The sequence below is a fragment of the Ranitomeya variabilis genome, chromosome 2 (genome assembly GCF_051348905.1).
Source record: "Ranitomeya variabilis isolate aRanVar5 chromosome 2, aRanVar5.hap1, whole genome shotgun sequence".
NCBI classification, from domain to species: Eukaryota; Metazoa; Chordata; class Amphibia; order Anura; family Dendrobatidae; genus Ranitomeya; species Ranitomeya variabilis.
In genome coordinates this window covers 417,650,509-417,663,874 of record NC_135233.1, presented here as the reverse complement: position 1 = coordinate 417,663,874, position 13,366 = coordinate 417,650,509, and the positions used below count along the sequence as shown (strand labels likewise).

General features: G+C 48.1%; 1 protein-coding gene across 13 annotated transcripts in view; it reads right to left on the bottom strand.

Annotated features, from left to right (window-relative positions):
- Positions 1 to 13,366, bottom strand: part of SOX6 (SRY-box transcription factor 6) — a 739,261-nt gene that overhangs the window by 72,010 nt on the left and 653,885 nt on the right. For 11 of the 13 annotated variants that reach the window (XM_077286580.1, XM_077286582.1, XM_077286587.1 and 8 more), the window contains one exon: positions 4,587 to 4,736. In XM_077286580.1, coding sequence (XP_077142695.1) covers positions 4,587 to 4,736 — 150 coding nt within the window. The remainder of the gene's footprint in view (positions 1 to 4,586; positions 4,737 to 13,366) is intronic. The other 2 variants (XM_077286586.1, XM_077286588.1) reach the window with 1 other exon arrangement.

Here is a 13,366-nt window from a genome sequence, read left to right as displayed (position 1 = left end):
AAAGGGAGACTGCAGGGGAGGGAGGGAGACTGCAGGAGAGAGAGGAAGAAAAAGGAAGACAGCAGGAGAGAGAGAGGAAGAGAAAGGGAGACTGCAGGAGAGAGAGAGACTGCAGGAGAGAGGAAGAGAAAGGGAGACTGCAGGAGAGGGAGGGAGACTGCAGGAGAGAGAGGAAGAGAAAGGGAGACTGCAGGAGAGGAAGAGATAGGGAGTCTGCAGGAGAGAGAGGAAGAGAAAGGGAGACTGCAGGTGAGGGAGGGAGACTGCAGGAGGGAGAGGAAGAGAAAGGGAGACTGCAGGAGAGAGAGAGAGGAAGAGACAGGGAGACTGCAGGAGAGAGAGGAAGAGAAAGGGAGACTGCAGGAAAGAGAGAGCAAGAGAAAGGGAGACTGCAGGAGAGGGAGACTGCAGGAGAGAGAGAGGAAGAGAAAGGGAGACTGCAGGAGAGAGAGGAAGAGAAAGGGAGACTGCAGGAGAGAGAGACTGCAGGAGAGAGAGAGGAAGAGAAAGGGAGACTGCAGGAGAGAGAGACTGCAGGAGAGAGAGGAAGAGAAAGGGAGACTGCAGGAGAGAGAGAGACTGCAGGAGAGAGAGGAAGAGAAAGGGAGACTGCAGGAGAGAGAGACTGCAGGAGAGAGAAAGGGAGACTGCAGGAGAGAGAAAGGAAGAGAAAGTGAGACTGCAGGAGAGAGACAGGAAGAGAAAGGGAGACTGCAGGAGAGAGAGACAGGGAGACTGCAGGAGAGAGAGGAAGAGAAAGGGAGACTGCAGGAGAGAGGAAGAGAAAGGGAGACTGCAGGAGAGACTGCAGGAGAGAGAGAGGAAGAGAAAGGGAGACTGTAGGAGAGAGAGGGAGACTCCAGAATGGAAAACGCATGCTCAGCTTAAAAAAACGGAATCCAGCGCCATAGGATTGTATTATAGCAAGCGACAGAAGGCCGCGTTGTGTCCGTCGAGAAAACAGACAGCGACGGATCCTGCGAAAAATGGATGAAACGTGAGGCCATCCGTCGCAATCCGTCACTAATACAAGTCTATGAAAAAAAATGGATCCGGCGGCAACTTTTGCCGGATCTGTTTTTTTCAAAATTTGCTGGATTGTGCCTGACGGCAAAAAACTGAGGTGTGAAAGCAGCCTTAGGCCATGTTCACACAGTGCGTTTTTTACCGCGGAACCGCAGCGGTTTTGCCGCTGCGGTTCCGCAGCTTTTTTCCATGCAGGGTACAGTACAATGTACCCTATGGAAAACAGGAACCACTGTGCACACGATCCTGAATTTCCCAAAAAAAGCCGCGCTGAATAGCTGCGGGAAAAAAGAAGGAGCATGTCACTTCTTTGTCCGAAACAGCAGCGGTTCTGCACCCATAGACCTCCATTGTGAGGTCAAACCCGCAGTAAAACCCGCAGATCAAAAATATATCTGCGGGTTTTATTGCGGTTTGTGGTGCAGAACCGCTGCAGCAGGAAGTGCGGGGAAGCGGCCGGAAGTGCGTGGGCGGAAGTGCTTGGGCGGAGAGACATGGAGGCATACCGTCGCATGGGGATCGTGTCGGCCGTTTGATTGATTTGGTATGTGTGTGTGTATGTGTGTGTGTATGTGTGTGTGTGTGTCCCCATGCGACGCTAGTGCCACCATTGTGCTAAGTCGCCGTATGGGACTACTACTCCCATCCGGTATTAGGATGGGAGAGTTGTCCCTGTGTCCGGCGACACATACATGACACACAGTACATACAACATATAACACAGAGTATATACTCACCAACAGCACACTGGTAGGCGAAGCCCTCGATCCCCTAGATGAAATCCCAAAATAAAAAATCAAATTCATACTCCCTGTCCGCAGAATCCATAAAACGAGTGTCCCACGCCGATCCCCTGCTCTCCGGCGATACACTGCCAGGAGCGAAGCTCCTAGCAGTGTATCGCGTACTGTTCCGGAGTTCAATGGCTCCGGCGTCTCAGTTAACGGCAGTACAGCTGCGTTGAACTTTCCCACGCAGCACTGCCGTTAAGCGAGAGTGCCGGGGTCAATGACCGCCGGTAAACTCGCTCGCGCATGCGCAGTGACACACCGACAGGAACTATGGCTCCTGTCAGTGTGTTATACGTTGTATATATGTGTGATACGTGGCACTGAAATACGTGATACGTGGCACTTAAATACGTGATACGTGGCACTTAAATACGTGGCACTTAAATACGTGATACGTGGCACTTAAATACGTGGCACTTAAATACGTGATACGTGGCACTTAAATACGTGGCACTTAAATACGTGATACGTGGCACTGAAATACGTGATACGTGGCACTTAAATACGTGGCACTTAAATACGTGATACGTGGCAATTAAATACGTGGCACTGAAATACGTGGCACTGAAATACGTGATACGTGGCACTGAAATACGTGATACGTGGCACTGAAATACGTGGCACTGAAATACGTGATACGAGGCACTGAAATACGTGATACGTGGCACTGAAATACGTGGCACTGAAATACGTGATACGTGGCACTGAAATACGTGATACGTGGCACTGAAATACGTGGCACTGAAATATGTGGCACTGAAATACGTGGCACTGAAATACGTGGCACTTAAATACGTGGCACTTAGGCTATGTTCACATTTGCGTTGTGCGCCGCAGCGTCGGCGCCGCAACACACAACGCAAACAAACGCAGCAAAACGCATGCACAACGCTGCGTTTTGCGCCGCATGCGTCCTTTTTTTGATTGATTTTGGACGCAGCAAAAATGCAACTTGCTGCGTCCTCTGCGCCCAGATGCGTGCGCTGCAGTGACGCATGCGGCGCAAAACGCAAGTGCGACGCATGTCCATGCGCCCCCATGTTAAATATAGGGGCGCATGACGCATGCGGCGACGCTGCGGCGCAGACCGCAAATGTGAACGTAGACTTAAATAGCTGGATAGAGCTGGATCCGCGGGCTGTGATCTGGCCTACGCTCAGCACTCTGCGGAGCGCTGTCATTCAAAACACGTCCACTCATTTTGGTGTTTAGTCCCAAAATGGAGGATGGAGGAAGAAAAGGGTTGGACAAGGAAATGACATCATTTCTTTTTTTTTTTTCCCCCACTGCAGTTAAAGCTTTATTTGTGTCAAACACAGACAATCTGCAGAGAAAACTGCATAAAAAAACGCATCAAAAACCGCATCAAAAAACGCACCAAAAACGCACCAAAAACGCACCTGCGTTTTCTGCCAAGAGCTGCGGTTTTAGGCTATGTTCACACGATCCTTTTTTTGATCCTTTTTTTTTCAGGTCCTTTTTCCATGCAGGGTACAGTCCAATGTTACTCTATGGAAAACAAAAACCGCTGTGCCCACTATCCTTTTTTTCTCAGGCAAATCCGCGAGGATTTGCCTGCAGAAAAAAAGAAGTACCATGTCACTTCTTTCTGCGGATTCAGCTCCTGTTTTCAACAGGCACCAATAGGAAAGTGCTGTTGAAAACCCGCAGAGGAATCTGCAGAAGAAACTGCAGGAAAATCAGCAGTGCAGTTTTGCACTGCGGGTTTTCCAAATCAGGACCTGAAAAAAAAAGGATCAAAAAAGGATCGTGTGAACATGGCCTTAGTCCTCAAAAAAAAGGATTGAAATCAGGAACGTGTGAACATACCCTTAGGCAGTGAAATCTCCTAAATATTCTCTACCCCTGCGGGTTTGATGAGCATCCGACGGAGCTGCTCTGATACGGCAAAGACAGGACGTCGGCCTGTACATCACGTGGTGGGTTACGAGGCTCTGAGGACCCCTGGAATGACACATGTTCTGTACTGTGGCAGACCATCTGCCCGTCTTTACCGAGCACCACATTACTTTGGACACATTCCACTTTTGTGTTTTCCTAGGCGTTGTCTGTCATGTTGCACATAGTGTCCCCGTGGCTGCCGGAGCGTCTTACGCTGCAGAGTCGCCTGGAGGATTCAGAGTTTGGGGCCAGGTGTCTAGGACACGTTTTGTTACCATATCAATCAGCCGTCTCCATACCAACCGGTTTTCTTTAATAATGTGCATTTCTTTGATTTATTTTCCTAATATCTTAATGTCTTTTCTAAGTGGATGCAGATGTGTAGGTGCTGCACAAGTCTGACACACGCCGGGAACAGGCGACATAGAATGACGGGATATACAGGTCTGTCCTGACTAGGACGTCTTGCATCACCTGGGGATCTGGGTGTTCTCTAAAGGGGCCGGTGGGTGACGCCTATTGGGGGTTTCCTGAAGATTATCTCATTATTCAGGGAAGCTCAGCGATTCCTATCCTGATGGGAATGGACTCTCCAATCTCTGCAGCTAGCCCCAGGAGACAGAGGTGACCGGAGACACCACAGCATCTTCCAAAGGCTTATCATAACATTTCCTTCATTAAAAATTAATCAGAGGACCATGACAGAAAAACATGAAATAATCAGCCATGTCCCTGAGACAGAACCCAGAGATTCGATTAGTAGAGGCCCAGAAAGGCACAGGCGGGAAGCACTTGTATACCATTCATCAGATTGAGGGCCCCAGAGCGATGGCTTGGTGCCCACCGACCTGTCCAGTAAGGGCTCACCTTGATCTGTGTGATGGGGCTGGTCCCTCTCTTCTCGCTCTTCATACCGGTGGGAGACAGGGCTCCGGTAGAGTTTGGTGGCTGAGGCGTGGGCGGCATCTTGGCTCCTGGAGACACCTGCATGGTGGCGAGCTGCGCTGCATAGATCTGCTGTAAAACAAGTGGCAATGTCAGCTGCATCTCTGTGCTCCCATGTCACTAACAGGAATGGCTCCTTCTATTTCTGCATATTGTGGCCTCGAGATCTCCTTACACCTCGGATTACGCCCTGATGGCTATAAACTATTGCGGTATAAGAAGTTAGGCTGCAGCTAGACAGGTGAGGAGACTGGATGGAGACAGGTCTGAAGCACAGTAGTGGTCGGTCAGGCCACTGTGGCGGGTCTCATCCCGTGGTCTGGGATGTCACCTTTATACCCCGCTGTCTATAGGGGGTGTCCAGTCTTATAGGTTCATTTTTGTACAATATAAAGTCCTAACACTTTCCATACACACTTTTGGTTTCATCACTGAGCATTGACTGACAGGTCTCCCTATATGCACAGAGCTGACAGTCCAGGCAGCGGGCCGGTAAACTACCGGGGACCTCCCTGTCCAACTAGTCTCCTGTACGACTTGGTCCCAGCGGCTTTTAAAGTAACCTTTTCTCTGTAACAGCCCAACGTGGCTGAGATCATGCTGCCGGCGCCTGATACATGCTGCCCGGGGATCGGCACCAAGGATCAGCGGTCACAAGGTGAAGTGTTGGGTATTTGCTCTTATTTTATTACTGCCGCTCCGGAGTACTGCGTCTATTTCTTTCTTAGTCTGCCATACGGTTCTAGAAAAGTACGTATTTTGGTTCTGTGGGGGCACGTCTTTAGGATTTCATTATTCTGTGAGCCTCAGCCTCTTGTAAAGACCATAAAAAATGCCCATATCTATGGAATTGTATGGCAGATAAAAAAAAGGAATACTCGGGAGCAGAGGGAATAAAATACAACCAACCTGGCTACTTCATGATCAGGTGGCAGGCCTCGGAGGCTGAACGTGGTGGTCGCCCACCGCCATCGTCTCTCCTCGGTCCCTCCACAAACAGACCAGTACAATGTCTGGCAGTAGCTGCCAATAATGAAGAGTATCTGTGAATTTTTACACACAAATTAGTTTCCTCTGCTCGGAATTTAGGTTTTTGTTCTCCTTCCTTTAGTGAAAATGTCCTAAAACGACAGCTCTGGGGGATTTTTTTCTCCCTCTCAAGTAAAAATGAAAGTCTGTTGAGACCTAGTTAAGAAACATTATTTGCCACTGTACTAAATAAAATATGCAAATCTGTGATACTTTATTTATGCAGCCGAATATTCAGCGATGAAGACAATGAGTAATTGGGTTCAGACGACAGAAACACAGAGGTGACTGGGAGGCCAATCACATTTCACTTTGGCTTTGTAGCTGCGAAAATGAAATGGTAAAATAGTGCAAAAAGACAAATATGAAAAAATCTCTCCCCCACTATAAAGACCCTTGCTGTAATTAACATAGCTGCAGCTGATCAACATATTGCTCCTAATTAGCGTCCCCTGAAAAGACGGATGTGGAAGTGCGCAGGTTCCCACCGATGAGACACTAAGGGCATTGCAGTCACAACATAAAAATGAGCAAAGTGAAGAATGAAAGGTAAGATAGATGGCAACTGGCAGACGCAGGGGCTGAGCCATGTGACGGCGCCAGAGGCAAATGGAGGCTTCTGCCAGTGGACGTGCCAGGGACACAGATGCTGCAACTTAAAAATATCCGCTACATCTGTGAAGGATGGAGCGCGCCACACAAGAGGGACCAAGCTGCCCGTCTTGGTGACACCGCCTTGCTGAAAAGCAGATGTCTGCGGCCTGGTCCATGGGCCTCACCACCGCGTCCAGTCTGCTCCTGACCGGCCCTCCAGCACACGGCTGATTACTATTCATTCTACAAATGGTCGACTTGTCCATAACTGCTGCAAGATCGGTGAACACGTGTGTCTGAAATACGCAGATGCATAACTAGAACGATGAGCGGGTGCAGAATCCTGACACCAAACATACAGCAAAAAAGGTGAGGCTCCCGCAGACGTGCACGAGGCCAGAGCTGCCGAGTACCAGGAGCCTGTCTAGTAGACTGCCCGTTGGCTGAATGCTCCTCAATCCACGTAGCCCAGCAATCTACATGAGTGACTCAGGCTTGTTCCACCCGGACAGAGGAGACGATAAACCGTGCTGCCTCCCCAATAATGTCTCCACATGACTTATCAATATGAGGAATACCTTGGAGAAACCATGCCTCTTAGAGCAGAGCCTAGGAAGGATGCAAGCTGCGGAGGGGTGATCTACAGTCAGACCATATGCCATATTTCATCAGATGGGTCGTCTGCAGAAGTCATTGATCTTTCTACGTATCGCATACATGTGGCCGTTTGTCCTCGGTCCTCTGTCTGTCCACTCTTATGGAGGGGACATCCTGCAGCCACATGTGACATAAATTCACACTGAGGATCCTGACCTCCTCCGGGGGAAATGATACAATTCCGGAAAGAGACATCATTGAAGAATTAACAATTAGCGCTGCCGCGTCTCCTCTGGGTTTTATTTCTCTCTGTCTTGGAGAAATATGGATTCCAGTAACTGGACGACGCAGCCCATTGTGCTCTCTCAGAAGGAAATCGTCCCCATCCATAGACAGTCTGCTCCACACAGAACACAAGCACCAAAAGACAGAAGAAGGGAAGCAAGGAAGAGCATCATACAATTAGAGAAATCTTATCTGGGTGCACAAAAATCACATGAGGCCAAGTCTACATGAGCGTATAAGAAAAATCATCCATGTTTCACCCAGAAACACTGAGGCTGTGTGCCAATGTTGCGTTTTTTATGCGTTTCTGCCACGTTTTTTGCGCGGCAAAATGCTTAAAAACCGCATTGCCATGCAATCCTATGGGATTCTGCAGTTGCTGTGCCCATGCTGCGGACTTACCGCTATGCGATTCCGCAGCCATAGGATTCCATTGAAATGCCTACTTTACGCATGTGGCTATGCCCACCATGCGTAAAGTGAGCGCTTCATGTGCGGATGGTACCCGGGTCTGGAGAAGAGGAGACTCTTCTACAAGTCCTGGGTACCATATTTCTGTAAAAAAAAAAAAAAGAAAAAAGAAAAAAAAAGGGAATTAAAATAAGAAATAAGGATGTCAGTGACGGGCTGACTCCCGTGGTACAGGGCAGTGACGGGCTGACTCTCGGGTTACAGGGCAGTGACGGGCTGACTCCCGGGTTACAGGGCAGTGACGGGCTGACTCCCGGGTTACAGAGCAGTGACGGGCTGACTCCCGGGTTACAGGGCAGTGACGGGCTGACTCCCGGGTTACAGGGCAGTGACGGGCTGACTCCCGGGTTACAGGGCAGTGACGGGCTGACTCCCGGGTTACAGGGCAGTGACGGGCTGACTCCCGGGTTACAGGGCAGTGACGGGCTGACTCCCGGGTTACAGGGCAGTGACGGGCTGACTCCCGGGTTACAGGGCAGTGACGGGCTGACTCCCGGGTTACAGGGCAGTGACGGGCTGACTCCCGGGTTACAAGGCAGTGACGGGCTGACTCCCGGGTTACAGGGCAGTGACGGGCTGACTCTCGGGGTACAGGGCAGTGACGTGCTGACTCTCGGGGCACAGGGCAGTGACGGGTGAATGTGGCACATAACTGTAGCTGCAAGTGACCCCTCCGTGTGGCAGGAGCAGCTGCTCAGCGCAGGGAGGACGCCTGTAAAGCCTCGTTACTACATTGTGAGGCAGGAAAGTGTCGTCTTCTAATAATGTTACTCAGATCTCATCTCCTACATCTGCTGTTCATGTACTGAACATACAGATAACGCAGAGTTGAGTTTGTCGTCAGTTTTGAGCAGTGTATCTATAGGGGAAAGGTGCACATAAGAAATATATAACATGTCTCCAGTGTGATATCAAAGACGGCGCAGAGCTGATGAAGTATTAATGGGGATGATATGAATAGGAAATCATTTTCAATATTTAAAGTAGCGGCACAATCCCACGTCCTGTGTATACATAAAGAGAATAAGACATCCCGCGACAAACACAAAGCGTCTGATATTCAAATACAGCCGCCTTTCATGCCTCTGATGTGACTGAGTGCGGCCCCCGCCCCACAAACTCCCCCAAAGAAGAGCAGAAAAAACCTCTGGAAGAAAGAGAAACTTCTGCCTTGTCACCAAGAAGAAAGGCCAAGGTCACATGTCTAGAAACAAAGGTGCTGTTGGCAACTCCAGATGTAGCCGAGATGAGCTGTAACTCTTTAATGTTGGTTTATACATGTAAGATGCTGCCTGCAGTCCTATGTAACAGCACGGACCCCATAAGTTGTGCTGGGTAAAGCTCCGCTCTGTTCCATCTGTACAGGGAGTTTGCAGAGACGCACCGAGCCGTATATTGTGCCTAGTCCTCTGCTCCCTCATTTGCAGCAAACGTAACAGACTGAATGTTGCTCTGAGGAGAGATTCGGCACATCTGAGTAAGCGGGGTTGTTCACTTCTGGCCGTCTAAGCATCAAACGACCCAATGACATTCAGCAACTCCAGGCTCCGTCTCTCCCACCTGATCCTGGCAGTCTACAGAGATGGCTGTCATTGTGGACAACATGACATGTGGGCGCTGGAAATCGCTGCAGCAAAGCTGCAAAATTCTCTGCGTCAGTTGCCCCTTGAGCGAGGAATTTTTTGTGAAGTGCTGCAGAATATGTTGGCGCTATAGAAATAGAAATTATTATATGAAAATGCAACATACAGGCAATAATCAGGGGCCATCTTCTATGAACTGGCGTTGGGGCGGGTGACAGATGTGGCATACTGCTGTTCATACATGACTGTAATGAAAAAAGGGAAGCATGTTCTCTTGAACGTCCTCATGGGTTTGTTTGCTTCATAAACCACCAACAAAAGGTAAGCAGTCTTTACATGAGGCAGACAAAGCCTCAATGTCCATAGCGGAGCTCTGCTCCCTCAGACCTGTGGGCACGCAGGCTTGGTCTGCCTCCCAAGTCACAGACCACTCTGTAGTGTCCCGCCTGGACACATGGCAATCTGTCCACCTCCACTACATATGCTGTAACCACACCCATAGGTGAGGTATGTGGCACATGGGCCTGGCCACGTGATCGTGACATCACTGCAGGTCCTCAACCAACTGCAGGACCTGCAGGGAAAAGGGGTACGGTGAGGTATGTGGGTAGCCATCTCTCATAGCTAGCCGCAACCCAGACCCAGGTGCACTAAACGACATCTTGGTGATCACATGTACTAAAGACAAAATATTCCGGGTAGCATCGCAGGGAGCAGCCATCTCTGTGACACATACCTCCCATTGACTACACGGCCACCAGCCTCCTTACACCACATATTCCACAGGTGATCAATCGGATTGAGATCTGGGAAATTGGAGAGAAGTCATTACCTTGATTTGTTTCTTCCTCAGTTCCTCTCTTCATACCCATTATCCTGTGTAGAGAGACGTTGTAATTAGAGAATCCTTCTGCCATAAAGCGGGGACTGTCCAATGCTTAGGTAGGTGGCACATGTAGGCACACTGACGGCCGGCTTGCCTGCACTCCATCCTGCATCCATCTCTTTCCCAGGTAAGTGATGTACAGACACCATCATCCATATGGTTCATTAGTTACGCTGCCTTCTTCCATAGCTCTGTAACCCACTTCTTACGGCCATTTGCCCACAGTAGACTATTTCAGAGGCATAAAGGGTGATCTGTGGCGACGCAGAGCTGCGATGGTCTGCGTGTTGTGACCACTCTCTATTGTTGCAGAGATTTTCTGTGTGTTCTGACACCTTTCTATCAAGAACTTATAATTTGGGGCACAGTAAGCTTCTGTGTGATCAGCCCAGACGGGCTAGCCATCCTTCCCCACACACATCAGTGAAGGCTTGGGCAGCCATGGCCTTTCTGCTTGTTCTCAGTGACCATCTTTGGAAAACATTTATCCACCACTTCGTTTTGAATGCAACCTATTCCGTAAAGGCTTGTTCACAGATCAGTATTTGGTCAGTATTTTACACCAGTCTTTCTATGCTAGAACCAGGAATAGACTTGCAGAGAAAAACAATAATTGAAAGAGTGACGCCTGTTCTGTGTTTTGGAGACTCTAATGGTTTTGACATTGAAATACTGATGTCACGACTCTGTTGCCAAGTGGCCCAGCGGCAGGGGCTCCTTCCCTGTGCCTAGCTCGCCCTGTTCCCCAGATTACTTCTCATACCTTGCCTTAGCTCCTGAATCTGCCCTCAGTCTGTACCCTCCCCACCCAGGGAAGAGGAGAGCAGTAGTGTACCGTAATACACCAACCAGACTAACAATATAATACGAACAGGGATAAAGGAAGATATGAATCATACAAATATACATATAACGGAGGAATGCATCGGGGAGTGGAGGATGGGGTAAAACCAAAGTAGGAGAAGGAAGGGAATTATCACACACTCAAAACCTAGCAACAGTCACAGAAAAGTCCACCAAGTGCCTTCTCCAATAACAACCACCAACAACTTCCAGCCATGCAGCAAAAGCTATCCTCTGACAATGAGTGCAAGCCAGGACCAGATTATATAGGATATAGAAGTGGCTAACAGTGAACAGCTAAGAGCCTTAGTGCAGGAAAGCTTCCAGGAGCTCTCAACTGAGCAGATTAACCCCTGCACTGCCAAAAGAAACTGGTACCATTTAATATGAAGATGATGTGCTTCTCATCAGTGCAGGAGTAAGAGAAATCAGATCACGCTGCGGTCTTTTGGCTCCTCTCTGTTGTGGTAAACCATTACAACATCATGTGGCAGAGAGTTTCACAGTATCACAGCTCTTACATTAAAGAATCTATAATTTGAAAGCTTTTACAGTAAATAATCCATAATCTCACTGCTCTGACAGTAAAGAATTTATAATCTCAAGGCTCTTACAGTAAATAATTTATAATCTCAAGGCTCTTACAGTAAATAATCCATAATCTCTCTGCTCTGACAGTAAAGAATCCATAGTGTCACTGCTCTTACAGTAAAGAATCCATAGTGTCACGGCTCTTACAGTAAATAATTCATAGTGTCACGGCTCTTACAGTAAGGAATCCATAATCTCACGGCTCTTACAGTAAAGAATCCATAATCTCACTGCTCCTACAGTAAAGAATCCATAATCTCACAGATTTTACAGTGAAGAATCCATAATCTCACGGCTCTTACAGTAAGGAATCCATAATCTCACGGCTCTTACAGTAAAGAATTCATAATCTCACGGCTCTTACAGTAAAGAATCCATAATCTCACTGCTCTTACAGTAAAGAATCCATAATCTCACTGATTTTACAGTACAGAATCCATAATCTCACGGCTCTTATAGTAAGGAATCCATAATCTCACGGCTCTTACAGTAAAGAATCCATAATCTCACGGCTCTTACAGTAAAGAATCCATAATCTCACGGCTTACAGTGAAGAATTTATAATCTCACGGCTCTTACAGTAAAGAATCCATAATCTCATGGCTCTTACAGTAAAGAATCCATAATCTCACTGATTTTACAGTAAAGAATCCATAATCTCACGGCTCTTACAGTAAAGAATCCATAATCTCACGGCTCTTACAGTAAAGAATCCATAACCTCACGGCTCTTACAGTGAAGAATCCATAATCTCACGGCTCTTACAGTGAAGAATGTGTATCTTTTATTATGATTAAACCTTTTCTTATGTCAGTAAGGGGCAGGATTGCTTCCTAATTACTGATAGATCTCAGCCGGTGTCAGGAGTTTCTAGGGCTTTTTGCTCCTCTCTTTCTTCATGTGTTCAGTACTTTACCCTGCGTCATCTCTCATTATTCCACATAATTTATGGACATTATGGTGATTCCTGTCCTGTGTGGATTGGACGGGTCGTTCCCGACATCTGGGCGGAATTTCATGACAATAGCAGCTTTCCTATAGATTTACTGACGGGATTAGTGCTTATATCACAAGCTGTAAGTGCCGCCACACTAGTAACTTGTGTAGAGAAAATCTAGGTTTCTGTCATCGGCATCTCTGCGTCTTTAAATCCATCTCTTCAATGCATTTACTTCACCTGTCTGGATTTAATAATATGGCTGATCATTGTTAACTCCCCTTAGAAATGTAAAACTCTAGATGTTATAAGTAGGATCTGCTGACGTCTGAGAAGGGTCTGTGTGGTGGATCTCTCATTGATATGTGCAGAGAGAATACGGAGCAGCAGCTTCTCCGCGAGGTGATGTTTGGGACCCGTGCGGACCCTCATTATTCCTGACTGCTTTGTGGCCATGTGAGTGATACATTGTATAGATACATATCTATAGAAACATAATTAGCAGCTGTAACTTTGCATCGTTCCTTCTTCGTTTCCTTGAATCCTTCGTGGTGACGAGCAGATGAAAGGGAACACAATCCATGTAGTTGATAATTAGTCCTGTCTGACTGTAAATAGCCTTCTCTTGTCTGTCTTTCATCCCGGGATTCCATGCTAGGAAGCAGCAGAGCGATAATTCAGCATTATTCCCGGCTCGGTGCACTAATCGCTTAAAGAGTAGCAAAGACCCTGCTCGGAGTGCCGCGAGGTTCCTTGCAGCCTCCTGGCTCGAGGCGAAGTCCCCGCTACAGCAACATCCAGATGTCAGGAGTAATGTGCAGAGCCTGGATGCAGCACACGGCTCTGTTCCAGTCTGCTCCAACATCTGTCCGATCTGCTGCTCTGC